The sequence below is a fragment of the Bombina bombina genome, chromosome 4 (genome assembly GCF_027579735.1).
Source record: "Bombina bombina isolate aBomBom1 chromosome 4, aBomBom1.pri, whole genome shotgun sequence".
In the NCBI taxonomy this organism is placed as follows: Eukaryota; Metazoa; Chordata; class Amphibia; order Anura; family Bombinatoridae; genus Bombina; species Bombina bombina.
The window spans coordinates 107,462,471-107,484,188 of NC_069502.1; the positions used below are offsets into that span (position 1 = coordinate 107,462,471).

General features: G+C 38.5%; 1 protein-coding gene across 7 annotated transcripts in view; it reads right to left on the minus strand.

Annotated features, from left to right (window-relative positions):
* LOC128655963 (cytochrome P450 2K6) overlaps positions 1 to 21,718 on the minus strand; it is a 102,705-nt gene that overhangs the window by 35,763 nt on the left and 45,224 nt on the right. For all 7 annotated transcript variants that reach the window (XM_053709580.1, XM_053709575.1, XM_053709576.1 and 4 more), the window contains one exon: positions 2,407 to 2,567. In XM_053709580.1, coding sequence (XP_053565555.1) covers positions 2,407 to 2,567 — 161 coding nt within the window. The remainder of the gene's footprint in view (positions 1 to 2,406; positions 2,568 to 21,718) is intronic.

A 21,718-nucleotide genomic window follows, 5' to 3' on the forward strand; every position in this document is an offset into this window, starting at 1 on the left:
AACTTTAAGAAAGTAGATATTAAAGGGCCACTAAACCCAAAATCTTTCTTTCATGATTCAGATAGAGAATAGAAATTTAAACAACATTACAATTTACTTCTATTATTTATTTTGCTTCATTGTTTAGATATCCTTAGTTGAAGAAAAAGCAATGCACATGGTGAGCCAATCACACGAGGCTTCTATGTGCAGCAACCAATCAGCAGCTACTGAGCATATCTAGATATGCTTTTCAGCAAAGAATATCAAGAGAATAAAACAAATTAGATAATATAAGTAAATTAGAAAGATGTTTAAAATTACATTCTCTTTCTAAATCATGAAAGAAAAAATGAGGGTTTCATGGCCCTTTAAGCTTAGTTTTGGGGAAGACCATTTGCTGCAATTAGTTTGTACCTGTACCAAGTGGGCAGACAGACAGATTGACAGACATGCAAAGATACTGGAAGTGATTGGAAAGAGAGAAGGAAACATTATGAAGAGGGGAATACTTTTTATGACCCCTAGGGGAATATTGTAATTATCGTAAAATGGGTGATTGATTATTCTAATCGGGGGTAGTGTCATTTTTACGATCTTCTAAGTTAATAATATAGTTATGGCTACTATGCTGTGTGTTTGGCATCTTGATGAGGCAGCAGCCATGCTTTCTTTCATGGGTTAGTTATATATAACTAAGTATGTGATGGACACAAGGAGAAAAGAGGATATGGAAAATAGAAAGACATCTACAGTAGGGAGTCTAAGGAGAGCTAGTTAAAAACCTATATATGCATAAGTGCTCATCAATTAAAAGGTCATTAAAGGGACATTAAACACTAAATACATGCTAGATAGAATGATGCATTAAAAGAAAAGATTAGTCCATGAGTAACATGTAGATGTATTGTTTAAAGGGATACTAACCCCTCATTTTTTCTTTCATGATTCAGATAGAGCATGCAATTTTTAGCAACTTTCTAATTTACTCCTATTATCAATTTTTCTTTGTTCTCATGTTATCTTGATTTGAAAAAGCAGTAATAAAAGGTTAGGAGCAGGCCCATTTTTTAGTTCAGCACCTTGGTAGAGCTGCTGATTGGTTTGCTACATTTAGCCACAAATCAGAAAGTGCTACCCATGTTCTGAACAAAAAATGGTCTGGCTCTAAAGCTTACAGTACTGCTTTTTCAAATCAAGATAGCATGAGAACAAAGAAAAGTTGATAATAGGAGTAAATTAGAAAGGTGCTTAAAATCTCATGCTCTATCTGAATCATGAAATAAAATAATTGGGTTTAGTATCCCTTTAAAGTTTCATTAGTTGTTTAAAAAGGTGACAAAATAAGTGCAAAGTTTTAGTGTCTATAAAACACTGGGAGCTGCCATGTTGTAACTTGTGTTACCTTCTCTGCTGTGGCCAATTAGGGACAGTTATAAATAGGTCACTAGAGTGTGCAGCCAATGGTTGTGTTGAATTTAACAGTGTTCTGCACTTCCATTTCTAACAGGAACTGAAAAGCTCACAATTTCAGAATGGAATTACAGGCAAAGAGGACAAAATAAATAATGAAAGTATATTGCAGAGTTGTTTTATATATACAATTTATCATTTGTTTTTCCATCTCAAAGTGTTTAATGTCCCTTTAAACCCATTTTTTGCCTTTTATGATTCAGATATAGCATGCAATTTTTAACAACTTTCCCATTTATTTCTATTATCAAATTTGTTTTGTTCTTTTTGTATTCTTTGTTGAAAAGTATAATTAGGTAGGCTTAGTAGCTGCTGATTGGTGTCTGCACATATATGTCTCTTGTCATTGGCCTCAGCTAACTCCCAGTAGAATTAATATATTGCTGCTCCTTCAACAAAGAATACCAAAAGATGGAAGAAAATTAGATAATAGATGTAAAATGGAAAATTGTTTAAAATGGTATACTCTATCTAAATCATGAAAGAAAAATTGTGTGTTTCATGTTCCTTTAACTACATCAAAGTGGCACCATGGTTTAACTAATTGATTTTTAACCAAGGAGATTGTGCCAGATTATTGCACAGTACTAAACATGTGTTAATGGAATTACACAGAGTACAATACAATTGATGCAGGACAATGAGTGATGTGCTGCATGCTAAATCTATACATCAAACATATAATTTATAATTAAAGGAATTGGTGATACAACTAAATGAATTGACGTGTTTGATCAGATAGGTGTGTGATGCAATAAGAATGCCATTGCTCTGTAAAAGGGCTAAGTTCCCTTTGATCACATGTGTAGTAGTTGTAGTCACAATATTCTATCTAACTAACCTACTGACTGTCATGTCATAGTATTGAATTTTAAAAACCGAGTAAAATAATCTATCCTTAGGTGCTAACTTCAGAATTATCCACTTCTAATCATGGTTAGAGCAAGAACTTACCATGACCATTGGATGCCCCAAATGCTTTATATTTTCATGTACAGTTTTCATTAGTCTGAGTAACACTGGATCCTCATAATCATATCTATGATCTAGTAATATGGAAACAATGATGTTGGCAACAGCAGCATTCATAATCATGGTGTTTTCAAATGGTTGTCCTGCAATTAATGAAAATACATATTATTTAAATATATGTTACCCATTGCACACAGTTTTAGTATACGCTAAAATGAATTAAAGCTTTAAATTGTGTGCCCCAGAATTTCATGTCTATGAGTAAGGCTGCGTTTTTTCCTGCCGAAACGTGTAAGGCATATACTGCTATGTGTCATGACCTTTTTTTAAAATGAATTTTATGTCTCTGATGGAATAAAGCTTTTTTTTTACGAAATGCCCTGTTATAAGCTTTGAGACTCACGGTTTTTTTTTTTTGCATCTTTGCCCCAGAAGTTGATTCCTTTTCTAAAAAAAATGTTGGAGGACAATGTTCCCAAGCAGGTAACCTGCCTGTCCGAGTTCATGGCCTCCAATTCAGCATCTGGTGCTTCTTAACTTGTGGTTTCCGGCTTGCAAGAGTGAGGGTTCATCCCAAGGGCTCCAAAGTTGCATTGAAAGCTTCAAAAATAGTTCCCTTAGGTTGTGATACCGAGGCCTCCTCTTAAAGCTGATTGCTTATTTACTTAATTAAGTTCTCTAGCAAAACTGTATACAAAGTATGCGCTCAAACTACTCTTATAGAAGTATTAATTAGGGCTCTGTAACCATTATTTGAGTTAGTCATGATGAAGACGGTTAGCTACAATCAAGATTTAATTTACTATGGTGAACTGAAAATCTAGAAAGATAAATATATTGGGGCCGGAATTATGAAAGTCTGGCGGACAGGATACGCTGTAGCGTATCATGTCCGCCAGACATCGCTGAATGCGGACAGCATACGGTGTCCGCATTCAGCATTGAACAAGTGAACTGCTTGTGCAATGCTGCCCCCCTGCAGATTTGTATTTGATCGGGTTGATTGCTGTACGCCGCTCAGAGGCGGCGTACCAGTTAAGGAGCAGCGGTCTTAACTGCTAAAGGCTTGCACGGAAACAGCTACATTGGGGCCGATTGACCGTTTGGTAAAGTGGCTCCATTGAGTTAGAGACACTAATGGGTGTGGTTCCCTTGTATTGTGGTGGAGAGTATGTGGCAGAAAACGTGATGAGTGTGGCAGAATGTTGTTGCTGCATGGTACTTTAGACTTATATTGACTTTGTTAAAGAAACATTCTAATGCAAAACAGTACATGCTTACATATTTACTCTTGCATTATTAGCTTACTATAGTCTAAAGAATAATCAATCAAGACAAACAAATCCCCAATGATCCCAGACTTGATGGAAAAGAAAATGTATTTTATTCAACGTGTTGAAACAGGAACATACAAATGAACGCCTTGTATTATAGTCTAAAGATCTGTAGTTGAATTGGCGGCGCTGTATCACTTTAAGTGATCAAAGCTGTCCACGTCCTCTGTAGACAAAAATACTTCAGCCCTTCTCACCTCCAAAAGCAAACAAAAGCTCACAATAGTGCAGCAACTTCAGTACAACTTTGGTGGCGCAAGTTAGAGCATACTCACAGGATTTGAATAAAAAGTAAACATTTATTTAAAATAATCAGCAGGACGTTATCAGGGACAGTTATAAATTTATTTATTTATTTATATATAAAATATTTTACCAGGAAGGATACATTGAGATTTCTCTCGTTTTCAAGTATGTCCTGGGATCACAAAACATTGCATTGATACAATAGGGTACAATAAAATACAAAAACAATAATAAAAATACACATTATATGCAAACATTTAACATAGAGCAGGTATGAAATATTTAATCAACCATGACAGGAGCATTCTGTTTTGAGATATGTATAGAGGGATCTCTTAAAGGATTTTAGGCTTGGGGAAGTTTTTAAAGTGTGAGGGAGGTCATTCCATAATTGTGGCGCTCTGTAGGAAAAGGAGGATCGAGCTGCTTTTTTTTTTGTATTGAGGCAAGCTAAATAATGTGCTGTTATTGGATCGGAGGTTATAGGAGGTGGGAATAGCAGGGGAGAGCATTCTGCTCAGGTAGGGTGGGAGCTTCCCAGAAAGGCTCTTAAAGACAAGGCAGGAAAGATGGAGGGTGCGTCTGGATTCTAGCGACAGCCAGTTTAGATTCTTTTAGCATGTCACAATGGTGGGTCCTGTAGTTACATTGTAGCACAAAGCGGCAGAGCGAGTTATATAACGTATTTAGTTTATTAAGGTGAGTTTGCGGAGCAGGTGCATATACTATGTCCCCATAATCCAAGATAGGCATCAGCATTTGCTGTACAATCTTTTCCTTTACTGTAGGGCTGAGGCAAGATTTGTTTCTGTACAGGGCACCTAGTTTTGGATAAAGTTTAGAGGCAATTTTTTCTATGTGGAGTCCAAAAGATAGATTGGGGTCTAACAACATACCTAAGTATTTAAAAGAGTGGACTGCGGTCAGCGTGCAATTGGATTTTGTTTTGATGCGAAGATGGGAATTTTGTAATTTATGTATTTTAGGTCCCATTCCAAAGATCATTGTGACCGTTTTGTCAGTGTTTAGGAAGAGTTTGTTTTTCGAGATCCACTTTTCTACCTCTGTGAACTGGTCTTGGAGCACTGTTTCAAGCTGCAGCAGATCAGATTTGTTTGCATAGATTACCGTGTAGTCTGCGTACATGTGTACAGTTGAGGATTTGCAGACATTAGGCAAATCATTTATAAATAATGTGAATAGTAGGGGGCCGAGAATGGAACCTTGGGGAACACCACACGTGACTGGGAGAGGGAGGGAGTCAATGTTAGAGACAGAGACATATTGTGATCGATCCGATACATATGATTTAAACCAGGTTAACGGGTGATCAGCAATACCAGAGTTTTTTAGTTTGAGAAGTAGTAGGTCATGGTCCACTGTGTCAAAAGCCTTTGCAAAATCAAGGAAAATAGCTCCAGTTAGGTCTCCTTGTTCCATGGCAGTTTGGATGTCGTTGCAAACTTTTAGGAGGGCAGTTGTAGTGGAGTGATTCGGTCTGAAACCTGATTGATCAGGGGTCAGATAGTTAGAAAGTTGGTAATACTCGCATAATTGCGTATGGACGCATTTTTCTAGGATTTTTGACAATACAGGGAGCAGTGATATAGGACGATAGTTAGAAACCAAGGTTAACTCCCCACTTTTATGAATAGGCACTACTCTTGCAGTTTTCCAGAGTTTGGGTATGTATCCAGACACCAAGGATTCGTTAATTAGGGTTGCAACAGGCTTAGCAATTGCCGGCGCACTGAGCTTCAACAGCATTGCTGGGATTTGATCAGGTCCTGACTGGTTTTTCATTTTTAGATTATCGAGGTGTTTCTTAATGACATTGAAGGGTACAGGTCTAAAATTGAACTTTTCTATATTGGGTCTTTGCTGTTTTAGTGGGGCCTGATCCACATTTGTAGCTTCAGGATGCGTGCCATTTATTAGTTTGTCAATCAGGGTGGTGGAGCATCCTACAAAATAATTGTTAAAGGCATTTGCTACTTCTAAGGGGAGTTGCAGGTTTTGGTTATCCACATTGACAGTGGAGGGTTGGGAGTGGATTGGTGGATTTTGCAAGTTATTTATGAGTTTCCAAAACTTTCTAGGGTTACATATATTATTGTTCAGATTTTCACAGAAATATTGCGCCTTAGCCAATTTTGTTTGTTTAGTACATATATTTCGCCATTTTCTATATACACAGTGATCATTCATAGAGCCAGTATGCTTGAACTTTGACCACAATGAATCCCGAAATTGGTACATTTGAATGAGGTCAGCTGTGATCCAATTCAAGTGTGCTCCTTTTACTCTCACCTTACGCAGCGGTGCATGTAAATTCCAAACTTGTAGGAGTTCAGACTGAAAGAATTCAACTGCAGAGTCTAGATCTGGGATTAGGTTTAATCTGTGCCAGGGGAGGTTCTTGATGTCATTTAGAAATGATTGAAGATTAAATTTTTTGAAGGACCTGGTGATTGTAACCTTGGGAGAGGATTTAGTTGCCTTTATTTTGCGCACGCAGTACACTAAGCAGTGGTCACTGAAATTGTTAGGGAGAACACCTGCCTCCTGGATTCGGTCGGGAGAAGTGGAGAGAATCCAGTCGAGCAGGGTATGATTATGGCTTTTGATGTTTATGCGAGTTGGGGAGGAGATTAATTGCGTTAGATGCAAAGATTTAAACAGCGAGCGACAACTGTTATTTTTTGGATTCAGCCAATCGATGTTAAAATCTCCAAAAACCAAAATTTCACTTTTTGGGTTTTGAGTTATGGATTCACTAAGGAGCTGTGCTATGTCCGAAATGGAATGCACAGGGGAGCTTGGTGGGCGGTAGATTCCTGCAACAATGATTGATTTACTGCACGGGATCTCAATTTTGCCAGAAAGGAAATCAAAGGTGGCAGGAGAGCTAGATTTTTGTAAGGGGGTGAACTTTGTGGAATTGTCAACATAAATTACAATGCCACCTCCTCTCTTTGCTCTATCATTTCTATGGCATGAATATCCATGTATTGCAATGGCAGAGTCAGGTATTTTGCGGGTTAGCCACGATTCAGAGATCACAATGATTTTGGGTTTGTATTGTAAACACCAAGCTTGCAGTGCATCAATTTTCGGTAGTAAGCTGCGGATATTACAGTGCACAAAGGAGAGGCCTTTCTTAGCTGGAAGGCTAGGAATGGAATTTGTTAGGGGACCAGGGTTAGACTCTACGTCATTTGCAAGGGCAAGTAACATAAGGAATAGGAATTTGGAAATCATTTTTGATTGGCCATATAGTGAATGTGATACTTTATAATATTGTGAGGTGGGGGTAGGAGGGTTATTTTTTATAACCCTCCACCAGCACTCAGCAGATAAGTTACAGCAACAGAGCAGGCCATGATGTATGATAATTTGTTTTCCAGTTTGAGGTGTGTGCTTATGGCGGTTATTATGTGAACCAAATTGGAGTGAGAAAAGGGTTATCATGAATAACAGTAAGGATATATTTGGATTCATGTTAGTGGTATGAGGTGTGTAGATAAAAAATAAAATTGAAAAGTATATACACTATTGATGTGTGATATATAGCTATATGTAGGAAGAGAGGGTATTTATTCTATAGGGTTAAGTAGAAGGAAGGATGTGCTGATCAGTGGTTGCAGCTGTCATTTAAGGAGAATGAAATAAGTGTGGGAGACTATCTATAAAGGAAGAAATGAGCCTGGGGTGGGTGGGGTGAAGGGCAGGGTGGGAGGGAAACTATCTTGCAGGATCTACCTTTTTGCAAAGCAGGGGCACAGCTGAGATAAGTTCTGTATTTTCTTGCAAGGCTTGGGTAGATATGTTTAAAAATCAGGCTAAAGGAGAGAGATAAATTAGCGTCAGATTGGGCTGCAAACATTTAGAGGAATGGGGAGGGAATATCTATGAACATTTGAGCTAAGGGTCATAAAAGCAAAAACACAGGGAAAGTTAAAATTACAGAGATAACACAGAGGTATTCATGTAGGGGAATAAAACCATTAAAGTCCAAAAAAGACACATGGCCTTAGCTGATTAAACTAACTTTTAACATAATGGTCAGACATAATGGTAATAAAATATGCATATTAAATCATAAAAACAAAACAATAAATAGCCAATACGTATAACAATACACACATCAGAAAATAACAGGGTAGGTTAAATATAATGATATAACTATCTTGCAGGATCTACCTTTTTGCAAAGCAGGGGCACAGCTGAGATAAGTTCTGTATTTTCTTGCAAGGCTTGGGTAGATATGTTTAAAAATCAGGCTTTTTGCAAAGCAGGGGCACAGCTGAGATAAGTTCTGTATTTCTTGCAAGGCTTGGGTAGATATGTTTAAAAATCAGGCTTTTTGCAAAGCAGGGGCACAGCTGAGATAAGTTCTGTATTTTCTTGCAAGGCTTGGGTAGATATGTTTTAAAAATCAGGCTTTTTGCAAAGCAGGGGCACAGCTGAGATAAGTTCTGTATTTTCTTGCAAGGCTTGGGTAGATATGTTTAAAAATCAGGCTTTTTGCAAAGCAGGGGCACAGCTGAGATAAGTTCTGTATTTTCTTGCAAGGCTTGGGTAGATATGTTTAAAAATCAGTCTTTTTGCAAAGCAGGGGCACAGCTGAGATAAGTTCTGTATTTTCTTGCAAGGCTTGGGTAGATATGTTTAAAAATCAGTCTTTTTGCAAAGCAGGGGCACAGCTGAGATAAGTTCTGTATTTTCTTGCAAGGCTTGGGTAGATATGTTTAAAAATCAGGCTTTTTGCAAAGCAGGGGCACAGCTGAGATAAGTTCTGTATTTTCTTGCAAGGCTTGGGTAGATATGTTTAAAAATCAGGCTTTTTGCAAAGCAGGGGCACAGCTGAGATAAGTTCTGTATTTTCTTGCAAGGCTTGGGTAGATATGTTTAAAAATCAGGCTTTTTGCAAAGCAGGGGCACAGCTGAGATAAGTTCTGTATTTTCTTGCAAGGCTTGGGTAGATATGTTTAAAAATCAGGCTTTTTGCAAAGCAGGGGCACAGCTGAGATAAGTTCTGTATTTTCTTGCAAGGCTTGGGTAGATATGTTTAAAAATCAGGCTTTTTGCAAAGCCGGGGCACAGCTGAGATAAGTTCTGTATTTTCTTGCAAGGCTTGGGTAGATATGTTTAAAAATCAGGCTTTTTGCAAAGCAGGGGCACAGCTGAGATAAGTTCTGTATTTTCTTGCAAGGCTTGGGTAGATATGTTTAAAAATCAGGCTTTTTGCAAAGCAGGGGCACAGCTGAGATAAGTTCTGTATTTTCTTGCAAGGCTTGGGTAGATATGTTTAAAAATCAGGCTTTTTGCAAAGCAGGGGCACAGCTGAGATAAGTTCTGTATTTTCTTGCAAGGCTTGGGTAGATATGTTTAAAAATCAGGCTTTTTGCAAAGCAGGGGCACAGCTGAGATAAGTTCTGTATTTTCTTGCAAGGCTTGGGTAGATATGTTTAAAAATCAGGCTTTTTGCAAAGCAGGGGCACAGCTGAGATAAGTTCTGTATTTTCTTGCAAGGCTTGGGTAGATATGTTTAAAAATCAGGCTTTTTGCAAAGCAGGGGCACAGCTGAGATAAGTTCTGTATTTTCTTGCAAGGCTTGGGTAGATATGTTTAAAAATCAGGCTTTTTGCAAAGCAGGGGCACAGCTGAGATAAGTTCTGTATTTTCTTGCAAGGCTTGGGTAGATATGTTTAAAAATCAGGCTTTTTGCAAAGCAGGGGCACAGCTGAGATAAGTTCTGTATTTTCTTGCAAGGCTTGGGTAGATATGTTTAAAAATCAGGCTTTTTGCAAAGCAGGGGCACAGCTGAGATAAGTTCTGTATTTTCTTGCAAGGCTTGGGTAGATATGTTTTAAAATCAGGCTTTTTGCAAAGCAGGGGCACAGCTGAGATAAGTTCTGTATTTTCTTGCAAGGCTTGGGTAGATATGTTTAAAAATCAGGCTTTTTGCAAAGCAGGGGCACAGCTGAGATAAGTTCTGTATTTTCTTGCAAGGCTTGGGTAGATATGTTTAAAAATCAGGCTTTTTGCAAAGCAGGGGCACAGCTGAGATAAGTTCTGTATTTTCTTGCAAGGCTTGGGTAGATATGTTTAAAAATCAGGCTTTTTGCAAAGCAGGGGCACAGCTGAGATAAGTTCTGTATTTTCTTGCAAGGCTTGGGTAGATATGTTTAAAAATCAGGCTTTTTGCAAAGCAGGGGCACAGCTGAGATAAGTTCTGTATTTTCTTGCAAGGCTTGGGTAGATATGTTTAAAAATCAGGCTTTTTGCAAAGCAGGGGCACAGCTGAGATAAGTTCTGTATTTTCTTGCAAGGCTTGGGTAGATATGTTTAAAAATCAGGCTTTTTGCAAAGCAGGGGCACAGCTGAGATAAGTTCTGTATTTTCTTGCAAGGCTTGGGTAGATATGTTTAAAAATCAGGCTTTTTGCAAAGCAGGGGCACAGCTGAGATAAGTTCTGTATTTTCTTGCAAGGCTTGGGTAGATATGTTTAAAAATCAGGCTTTTTGCAAAGCAGGGGCACAGCTGAGATAAGTTCTGTATTTTCTTGCAAGGCTTGGGTAGATATGTTTAAAAATCAGGCTTTTTGCAAAGCAGGGGCACAGCTGAGATAAGTTCTGTATTTTCTTGCAAGGCTTGGGTAGATATGTTTAAAAATCAGGCTTTTTGCAAAGCAGGGGCACAGCTGAGATAAGTTCTGTATTTTCTTGCAAGGCTTGGGTAGATATGTTTAAAAATCAGGCTTTTTGCAAAGCAGGGGCACAGCTGAGATAAGTTCTGTATTTTCTTGCAAGGCTTGGGTAGATATGTTTAAAAATCAGGCTTTTTGCAAAGCAGGGGCACAGCTGAGATAAGTTCTGTATTTTCTTGCAAGGCTTGGGTAGATATGTTTAAAAATCAGGCTTTTTGCAAAGCAGGGGCACAGCTGAGATAAGTTCTGTATTTTCTTGCAAGGCTTGGGTAGATATGTTTAAAAATCAGGCTTTTTGCAAAGCAGGGGCACAGCTGAGATAAGTTCTGTATTTTCTTGCAAGGCTTGGGTAGATATGTTTTAAAATCAGGCTTTTTGCAAAGCAGGGGCACAGCTGAGATAAGTTCTGTATTTTCTTGCAAGGCTTGGGTAGATATGTTTAAAAATCAGGCTTTTTGCAAAGCAGGGGCACAGCTGAGATAAGTTCTGTATTTTCTTGCAAGGCTTGGGTAGATATGTTTAAAAATCAGGCTTTTTGCAAAGCAGGGGCACAGCTGAGATAAGTTCTGTATTTTCTTGCAAGGCTTGGGTAGATATGTTTAAAAATCAGGCTTTTTGCAAAGCAGGGGCACAGCTGAGATAAGTTCTGTATTTTCTTGCAAGGCTTGGGTAGATATGTTTAAAAATCAGGCTTTTTGCAAAGCAGGGGCACAGCTGAGATAAGTTCTGTATTTTCTTGCAAGGCTTGGGTAGATATGTTTAAAAATCAGGCTTTTTGCAAAGCAGGGGCACAGCTGAGATAAGTTCTGTATTTTCTTGCAAGGCTTGGGTAGATATGTTTAAAAATCAGGCTTTTTGCAAAGCAGGGGCACAGCTGAGATAAGTTCTGTATTTTCTTGCAAGGCTTGGGTAGATATGTTTAAAAATCAGGCTTTTTGCAAAGCAGGGGCACAGCTGAGATAAGTTCTGTATTTTCTTGCAAGGCTTGGGTAGATATGTTTAAAAATCAGGCTTTTTGCAAAGCAGGGGCACAGCTGAGATAAGTTCTGTATTTTCTTGCAAGGCTTGGGTAGATATGTTTAAAAATCAGGCTTTTTGCAAAGCAGGGGCACAGCTGAGATAAGTTCTGTATTTTCTTGCAAGGCTTGGGTAGATATGTTTAAAAATCAGGCTTTTTGCAAAGCAGGGGCACAGCTGAGATAAGTTCTGTATTTTCTTGCAAGGCTTGGGTAGATATGTTTAAAAATCAGGCTTTTTGCAAAGCAGGGGCACAGCTGAGATAAGTTCTGTATTTTCTTGCAAGGCTTGGGTAGATATGTTTAAAAATCAGGCTTTTTGCAAAGCAGGGGCACAGCTGAGATAAGTTCTGTATTTTCTTGCAAGGCTTGGGTAGATATGTTTAAAAATCAGGCTTTTTGCAAAGCAGGGGCACAGCTGAGATAAGTTCTGTATTTTCTTGCAAGGCTTGGGTAGATATGTTTAAAAATCAGGCTTTTTGCAAAGCAGGGGCACAGCTGAGATAAGTTCTGTATTTTCTTGCAAGGCTTGGGTAGATATGTTTAAAAATCAGGCTTTTTGCAAAGCAGGGGCACAGCTGAGATAAGTTCTGTATTTTCTTGCAAGGCTTGGGTAGATATGTTTAAAAATCAGGCTTTTTGCAAAGCAGGGGCACAGCTGAGATAAGTTCTGTATTTTCTTGCAAGGCTTGGGTAGATATGTTTAAAAATCAGGCTTTTTGCAAAGCAGGGGCACAGCTGAGATAAGTTCTGTATTTTCTTGCAAGGCTTGGGTAGATATGTTTAAAAATCAGGCTTTTTGCAAAGCAGGGGCACAGCTGAGATAAGTTCTGTATTTTCTTGCAAGGCTTGGGTAGATATGTTTAAAAATCAGGCTTTTTGCAAAGCAGGGGCACAGCTGAGATAAGTTCTGTATTTTCTTGCAAGGCTTGGGTAGATATGTTTAAAAATCAGGCTTTTTGCAAAGCAGGGGCACAGCTGAGATAAGTTCTGTATTTTCTTGCAAGGCTTGGGTAGATATGTTTAAAAATCAGGCTTTTTGCAAAGCAGGGGCACAGCTGAGATAAGTTCTGTATTTTCTTGCAAGGCTTGGGTAGATATGTTTAAAAATCAGGCTTTTTGCAAAGCAGGGGCACAGCTGAGATAAGTTCTGTATTTTCTTGCAAGGCTTGGGTAGATATGTTTAAAAATCAGGCTTTTTGCAAAGCAGGGGCACAGCTGAGATAAGTTCTGTATTTTCTTGCAAGGCTTGGGTAGATATGTTTAAAAATCAGGCTTTTTGCAAAGCAGGGGCACAGCTGAGATAAGTTCTGTATTTTCTTGCAAGGCTTGGGTAGATATGTTTAAAAATCAGGCTTTTTGCAAAGCAGGGGCACAGCTGAGATAAGTTCTGTATTTTCTTGCAAGGCTTGGGTAGATATGTTTAAAAATCAGGCTTTTTGCAAAGCAGGGGCACAGCTGAGATAAGTTCTGTATTTTCTTGCAAGGCTTGGGTAGATATGTTTAAAAATCAGGCTTTTTGCAAAGCAGGGGCACAGCTGAGATAAGTTCTGTATTTTCTTGCAAGGCTTGGGTAGATATGTTTAAAAATCAGGCTTTTTGCAAAGCAGGGGCACAGCTGAGATAAGTTCTGTATTTTCTTGCAAGGCTTGGGTAGATATGTTTAAAAATCAGGCTTTTTGCAAAGCAGGGGCACAGCTGAGATAAGTTCTGTATTTTCTTGCAAGGCTTGGGTAGATATGTTTAAAAATCAGGCTTTTTGCAAAGCAGGGGCACAGCTGAGATAAGTTCTGTATTTTCTTGCAAGGCTTGGGTAGATATGTTTAAAAATCAGGCTTTTTGCAAAGCAGGGGCACAGCTGAGATAAGTTCTGTATTTTCTTGCAAGGCTTGGGTAGATATGTTTAAAAATCAGGCTTTTTGCAAAGCAGGGGCACAGCTGAGATAAGTTCTGTATTTTCTTGCAAGGCTTGGGTAGATATGTTTAAAAATCAGGCTTTTTGCAAAGCAGGGGCACAGCTGAGATAAGTTCTGTATTTTCTTGCAAGGCTTGGGTAGATATGTTTAAAAATCAGGCTTTTTGCAAAGCAGGGGCACAGCTGAGATAAGTTCTGTATTTTCTTGCAAGGCTTGGGTAGATATGTTTAAAAATCAGGCTTTTTGCAAAGCAGGGGCACAGCTGAGATAAGTTCTGTATTTTCTTGCAAGGCTTGGGTAGATATGTTTAAAAATCAGGCTTTTTGCAAAGCAGGGGCACAGCTGAGATAAGTTCTGTATTTTCTTGCAAGGCTTGGGTAGATATGTTTAAAAATCAGGCTTTTTGCAAAGCAGGGGCACAGCTGAGATAAGTTCTGTATTTTCTTGCAAGGCTTGGGTAGATATGTTTAAAAATCAGGCTTTTTGCAAAGCAGGGGCACAGCTGAGATAAGTTCTGTATTTTCTTGCAAGGCTTGGGTAGATATGTTTAAAAATCAGGCTTTTTGCAAAGCAGGGGCACAGCTGAGATAAGTTCTGTATTTTCTTGCAAGGCTTGGGTAGATATGTTTAAAAATCAGGCTTTTTGCAAAGCAGGGGCACAGCTGAGATAAGTTCTGTATTTTCTTGCAAGGCTTGGGTAGATATGTTTAAAAATCAGGCTTTTTGCAAAGCAGGGGCACAGCTGAGATAAGTTCTGTATTTTCTTGCAAGGCTTGGGTAGATATGTTTAAAAATCAGGCTTTTTGCAAAGCAGGGGCACAGCTGAGATAAGTTCTGTATTTTCTTGCAAGGCTTGGGTAGATATGTTTAAAAATCAGGCTTTTTGCAAAGCAGGGGCACAGCTGAGATAAGTTCTGTATTTTCTTGCAAGGCTTGGGTAGATATGTTTAAAAATCAGGCTTTTTGCAAAGCAGGGGCACAGCTGAGATAAGTTCTGTATTTTCTTGCAAGGCTTGGGTAGATATGTTTAAAAATCAGGCTTTTTGCAAAGCAGGGGCACAGCTGAGATAAGTTCTGTATTTTCTTGCAAGGCTTGGGTAGATATGTTTAAAAATCAGGCTTTTTGCAAAGCAGGGGCACAGCTGAGATAAGTTCTGTATTTTCTTGCAAGGCTTGGGTAGATATGTTTAAAAATCAGGCTTTTTGCAAAGCAGGGGCACAGCTGAGATAAGTTCTGTATTTTCTTGCAAGGCTTGGGTAGATATGTTTAAAAATCAGGCTTTTTGCAAAGCAGGGGCACAGCTGAGATAAGTTCTGTATTTTCTTGCAAGGCTTGGGTAGATATGTTTAAAAATCAGGCTTTTTGCAAAGCAGGGGCACAGCTGAGATAAGTTCTGTATTTTCTTGCAAGGCTTGGGTAGATATGTTTAAAAATCAGGCTTTTTGCAAAGCAGGGGCACAGCTGAGATAAGTTCTGTATTTTCTTGCAAGGCTTGGGTAGATATGTTTAAAAATCAGGCTTTTTGCAAAGCAGGGGCACAGCTGAGATAAGTTCTGTATTTTCTTGCAAGGCTTGGGTAGATATGTTTAAAAATCAGGCTTTTTGCAAAGCAGGGGCACAGCTGAGATAAGTTCTGTATTTTCTTGCAAGGCTTGGGTAGATATGTTTAAAAATCAGGCTTTTTGCAAAGCAGGGGCACAGCTGAGATAAGTTCTGTATTTTCTTGCAAGGCTTGGGTAGATATGTTTAAAAATCAGGCTTTTTGCAAAGCAGGGGCACAGCTGAGATAAGTTCTGTATTTTCTTGCAAGGCTTGGGTAGATATGTTTAAAAATCAGGCTTTTTGCAAAGCAGGGGCACAGCTGAGATAAGTTCTGTATTTTCTTGCAAGGCTTGGGTAGATATGTTTAAAAATCAGGCTTTTTGCAAAGCAGGGGCACAGCTGAGATAAGTTCTGTATTTTCTTGCAAGGCTTGGGTAGATATGTTTAAAAATCAGGCTTTTTGCAAAGCAGGGGCACAGCTGAGATAAGTTCTGTATTTTCTTGCAAGGCTTGGGTAGATATGTTTAAAAATCAGGCTTTTTGCAAAGCAGGGGCACAGCTGAGATAAGTTCTGTATTTTCTTGCAAGGCTTGGGTAGATATGTTTAAAAATCAGGCTTTTTGCAAAGCAGGGGCACAGCTGAGATAAGTTCTGTATTTTCTTGCAAGGCTTGGGTAGATATGTTTAAAAATCAGGCTTTTTGCAAAGCAGGGGCACAGCTGAGATAAGTTCTGTATTTTCTTGCAAGGCTTGGGTAGATATGTTTAAAAATCAGGCTTTTTGCAAAGCAGGGGCACAGCTGAGATAAGTTCTGTATTTTCTTGCAAGGCTTGGGTAGATATGTTTAAAAATCAGGCTTTTTGCAAAGCAGGGGCACAGCTGAGATAAGTTCTGTATTTTCTTGCAAGGCTTGGGTAGATATGTTTAAAAATCAGGCTTTTTGCAAAGCAGGGGCACAGCTGAGATAAGTTCTGTATTTTCTTGCAAGGCTTGGGTAGATATGTTTAAAAATCAGGCTTTTTGCAAAGCAGGGGCACAGCTGAGATAAGTTCTGTATTTTCTTGCAAGGCTTGGGTAGATATGTTTAAAAATCAGGCTTTTTGCAAAGCAGGGGCACAGCTGAGATAAGTTCTGTATTTTCTTGCAAGGCTTGGGTAGATATGTTTAAAAATCAGGCTTTTTGCAAAGCAGGGGCACAGCTGAGATAAGTTCTGTATTTTCTTGCAAGGCTTGGGTAGATATGTTTAAAAATCAGGCTTTTTGCAAAGCAGGGGCACAGCTGAGATAAGTTCTGTATTTTCTTGCAAGGCTTGGGTAGATATGTTTAAAAATCAGGCTTTTTGCAAAGCAGGGGCACAGCTGAGATAAGTTCTGTATTTTCTTGCAAGGCTTGGGTAGATATGTTTAAAAATCAGGCTTTTTGCAAAGCAGGGGCACAGCTGAGATAAGTTCTGTATTTTCTTGCAAGGCTTGGGTAGATATGTTTAAAAATCAGGCTTTTTGCAAAGCAGGGGCACAGCTGAGATAAGTTCTGTATTTTCTTGCAAGGCTTGGGTAGATATGTTTAAAAATCAGGCTTTTTGCAAAGCAGGGGCACAGCTGAGATAAGTTCTGTATTTTCTTGCAAGGCTTGGGTAGATATGTTTAAAAATCAGGCTTTTTGCAAAGCAGGGGCACAGCTGAGATAAGTTCTGTATTTTCTTGCAAGGCTTGGGTAGATATGTTTAAAAATCAGGCTTTTTGCAAAGCAGGGGCACAGCTGAGATAAGTTCTGTATTTTCTTGCAAGGCTTGGGTAGATATGTTTAAAAATCAGGCTTTTTGCAAAGCAGGGGCACAGCTGAGATAAGTTCTGTATTTTCTTGCAAGGCTTGGGTAGATATGTTTAAAAATCAGGCTTTTTGCAAAGCAGGGGCACAGCTGAGATAAGTTCTGTATTTTCTTGCAAGGCTTGGGTAGATATGTTTAAAAATCAGGCTTTTTGCAAAGCAGGGGCACAGCTGAGATAAGTTCTGTATTTTCTTGCAAGGCTTGGGTAGATATGTTTAAAAATCAGGCTTTTTGCAAAGCAGGGGCACAGCTGAGATAAGTTCTGTATTTTCTTGCAAGGCTTGGGTAGATATGTTTAAAAATCAGGCTTTTTGCAAAGCAGGGGCACAGCTGAGATAAGTTCTGTATTTTCTTGCAAGGCTTGGGTAGATATGTTTAAAAATCAGGCTTTTTGCAAAGCAGGGGCACAGCTGAGATAAGTTCTGTATTTTCTTGCAAGGCTTGGGTAGATATGTTTAAAAATCAGGCTTTTTGCAAAGCAGGGGCACAGCTGAGATAAGTTCTGTATTTTCTTGCAAGGCTTGGGTAGATATGTTTAAAAATCAGGCTTTTTGCAAAGCAGGGGCACAGCTGAGATAAGTTCTGTATTTTCTTGCAAGGCTTGGGTAGATATGTTTAAAAATCAGGCTTTTTGCAAAGCAGGGGCACAGCTGAGATAAGTTCTGTATTTTCTTGCAAGGCTTGGGTAGATATGTTTAAAAATCAGGCTTTTTGCAAAGCAGGGGCACAGCTGAGATAAGTTCTGTATTTTCTTGCAAGGCTTGGGTAGATATGTTTAAAAATCAGGCTTTTTGCAAAGCAGGGGCACAGCTGAGATAAGTTCTGTATTTTCTTGCAAGGCTTGGGTAGATATGTTTAAAAATCAGGCTTTTTGCAAAGCAGGGGCACAGCTGAGATAAGTTCTGTATTTTCTTGCAAGGCTTGGGTAGATATGTTTAAAAATCAGGCTTTTTGCAAAGCAGGGGCACAGCTGAGATAAGTTCTGTATTTTCTTGCAAGGCTTGGGTAGATATGTTTAAAAATCAGGCTTTTTGCAAAGCAGGGGCACAGCTGAGATAAGTTCTGTATTTTCTTGCAAGGCTTGGGTAGATATGTTTAAAAATCAGGCTTTTTGCAAAGCAGGGGCACAGCTGAGATAAGTTCTGTATTTTCTTGCAAGGCTTGGGTAGATATGTTTAAAAATCAGGCTTTTTGCAAAGCAGGGGCACAGCTGAGATAAGTTCTGTATTTTCTTGCAAGGCTTGGGTAGATATGTTTAAAAATCAGGCTTTTTGCAAAGCAGGGGCACAGCTGAGATAAGTTCTGTATTTTCTTGCAAGGCTTGGGTAGATATGTTTAAAAATCAGGCTTTTTGCAAAGCAGGGGCACAGCTGAGATAAGTTCTGTATTTTCTTGCAAGGCTTGGGTAGATATGTTTAAAAATCAGGCTTTTTGCAAAGCAGGGGCACAGCTGAGATAAGTTCTGTATTTTCTTGCAAGGCTTGGGTAGATATGTTTAAAAATCAGGCTTTTTGCAAAGCAGGGGCACAGCTGAGATAAGTTCTGTATTTTCTTGCAAGGCTTGGGTAGATATGTTTAAAAATCAGGCTTTTTGCAAAGCAGGGGCACAGCTGAGATAAGTTCTGTATTTTCTTGCAAGGCTTGGGTAGATATGTTTAAAAATCAGGCTTTTTGCAAAGCAGGGGCACAGCTGAGATAAGTTCTGTATTTTCTTGCAAGGCTTGGGTAGATATGTTTAAAAATCAGGCTTTTTGCAAAGCAGGGGCACAGCTGAGATAAGTTCTGTATTTTCTTGCAAGGCTTGGGTAGATATGTTTAAAAATCAGGCTTTTTGCAAAGCAGGGGCACAGCTGAGATAAGTTCTGTATTTTCTTGCAAGGCTTGGGTAGATATGTTTAAAAATCAGGCTTTTTGCAAAGCAGGGGCACAGCTGAGATAAGTTCTGTATTTTCTTGCAAGGCTTGGGTAGATATGTTTAAAAATCAGGCTTTTTGCAAAGCAGGGGCACAGCTGAGATAAGTTCTGTATTTTCTTGCAAGGCTTGGGTAGATATGTTTAAAAATCAGGCTTTTTGCAAAGCAGGGGCACAGCTGAGATAAGTTCTGTATTTTCTTGCAAGGCTTGGGTAGATATGTTTAAAAATCAGGCTTTTTGCAAAGCAGGGGCACAGCTGAGATAAGTTCTGTATTTTCTTGCAAGGCTTGGGTAGATATGTTTAAAAATCAGGCTTTTTGCAAAGCAGGGGCACAGCTGAGATAAGTTCTGTATTTTCTTGCAAGGCTTGGTAGATATGTTTAAAAATCAGGCTTTTTGCAAAGCAGGGGCACAGCTGAGATAAGTTCTGTATTTTCTTGCAAGGCTTGGGTAGATATGTTTAAAAATCAGGCTTTTTGCAAAGCAGGGGCACAGCTGAGATAAGTTCTGTATTTTCTTGCAAGGCTTGGGTAGATATGTTTAAAAATCAGGCTTTTTGCAAAGCAGGGGCACAGCTGAGATAAGTTCTGTATTTTCTTGCAAGGCTTGGGTAGATATGTTTAAAAATCAGGCTTTTTGCAAAGCAGGGGCACAGCTGAGATAAGTTCTGTATTTTCTTGCAAGGCTTGGGTAGATATGTTTAAAAATCAGGCTTTTTGCAAAGCAGGGGCACAGCTGAGATAAGTTCTGTATTTTCTTGCAAGGCTTGGGTAGATATGTTTAAAAATCAGGCTTTTTGCAAAGCAGGGGCACAGCTGAGATAAGTTCTGTATTTTCTTGCAAGGCTTGGGTAGATATGTTTAAAAATCAGGCTTTTTGCAAAGCAGGGGCACAGCTGAGATAAGTTCTGTATTTTCTTGCAAGGCTTGGGTAGATATGTTTAAAAATCAGGCTTTTTGCAAAGCAGGGGCACAGCTGAGATAAGTTCTGTATTTTCTTGCAAGGCTTGGGTAGATATGTTTAAAAATCAGGCTTTTTGCAAAGCAGGGGCACAGCTGAGATAAGTTCTGTATTTTCTTGCAAGGCTTGGGTAGATATGTTTAAAAATCAGGCTTTTTGCAAAGCAGGGGCACAGCTGAGATAAGTTCTGTATTCTCTTGCAAGGCTTGGGTAGATATGTTTAAAAATCAGGCTTTTTGCAAAGCAGGGGCACAGCTGAGATAAGTTCTGTATTTTCTTGCAAGGCTTGGGTAGATATGTTTAAAAATCAGGCTTTTTGCAAAGCAGGGGCACAGCTGAGATAAGTTCTGTATTTTCTTGCAAGGCTTGGGTAGATATGTTTAAAAATCAGGCTAAAGGAGAGAGATAAATTAGCGTCAGATTGGGCTGCAAACATTTAGAGGAATGGTCACTAGAGTGTGCAGTCAATGGTTGTTCTGAATTTAACAGTGTTCTGCACTTCCGTTTCTAACAGGAACTGAAAAGCTCACAATTTCAGAATGGAATTACAGGCAAAGAGGACAAAATAAATAATGAAAGTATATTGCAGAGTTCTTTTACATATTCAATTTATCATTTTTTTATACCATCTCAAAGTGTTTAATGTCCCTTTAAACCCATTTTTTGCCTTTTATGATTCAGATATAGCATGCAATTTTTAATAACTTTCCCATTTATTTCTATTATCAAATTTGTTTTGTTCTCTTTGTATTCTTTGTTGAAAAGTATAATTAGGTAGGCTTAGTAGCTGCTGATTGGTGTCTGCACATATATGTCTCTTGTCATTGGCCTCAGCTAACTCCCAGTAGAATTAATATATTGCTGCTCCTTCAACAAAGAATACCAAAAGAAGGAAGAAAATTAGATAATAGATGTAAAATGGAAAATTGTTTAAAATTGTATACTCTATCTAAATCATGAAAGAAAAATTGTGATCCGCACTGTCGGATCAGGTCCGCAAGACAATTCTTAAATAGGCCTCTTAGAATGTAAGCTAGTTTAATTGTGTTTATTGTTTTTCATTGAATGATGTATTTTCTTATGTTGGCAATAGGTTTTGCTACATTTATAAACATTGTAAGGTGTGTTTTAATGCTTAGAATGTAAGCCATTTTTCTGCTGAAGTGTGCCAAAATTTAAAGTTAATTTTTTTTTGCGACCTATTCGATTGTTTAATATGTTGATAATAAGGAGCACAGCAACAGAAAAGAATAGAATTAGCCCTGATGTAAACCTGATTCATAACACCTGTTTATGAGTGTGTCATGAGAAAGGTACGCAGGGTGAAACGCTCTATTTACACAATGGGTCCTAATGCTAGGCTATCACAGCTTGTTTTTACACTGTTTTTATATTTGCTCTTGAAAAACGCTATCTAATAGCTGATACGCATTGAGCTTTGTTTATAATAAACCTTTGAAGTTGTACCTGATAACGTCCTGCTGATGATTTTAAATATAGGCTTATTTTTTTAATCAAATTCTGTGAGTACAGGGAGTGCAGAATTATTAGGCAAGTTGTATTTTTGAGGATTAATTTTATTATTGAACAACAACCATGTTCTCAATGAACCCAAAAAACTCATTAATATCAAAGCTGAATAGTTTTGGAAGTAGTTTTTAGTTTGTTTTTAGTTATAGCTATTTTAGGGGGATATCTGTGTGTGCAGGTGACTATTACTGTGCATAATTATTAGGCAACTTAACAAAAAACAAATATATACCCATTTCAATTATTTATTTTTACCAGTGAAACCAATATAACATCTCAACATTCACAAATATA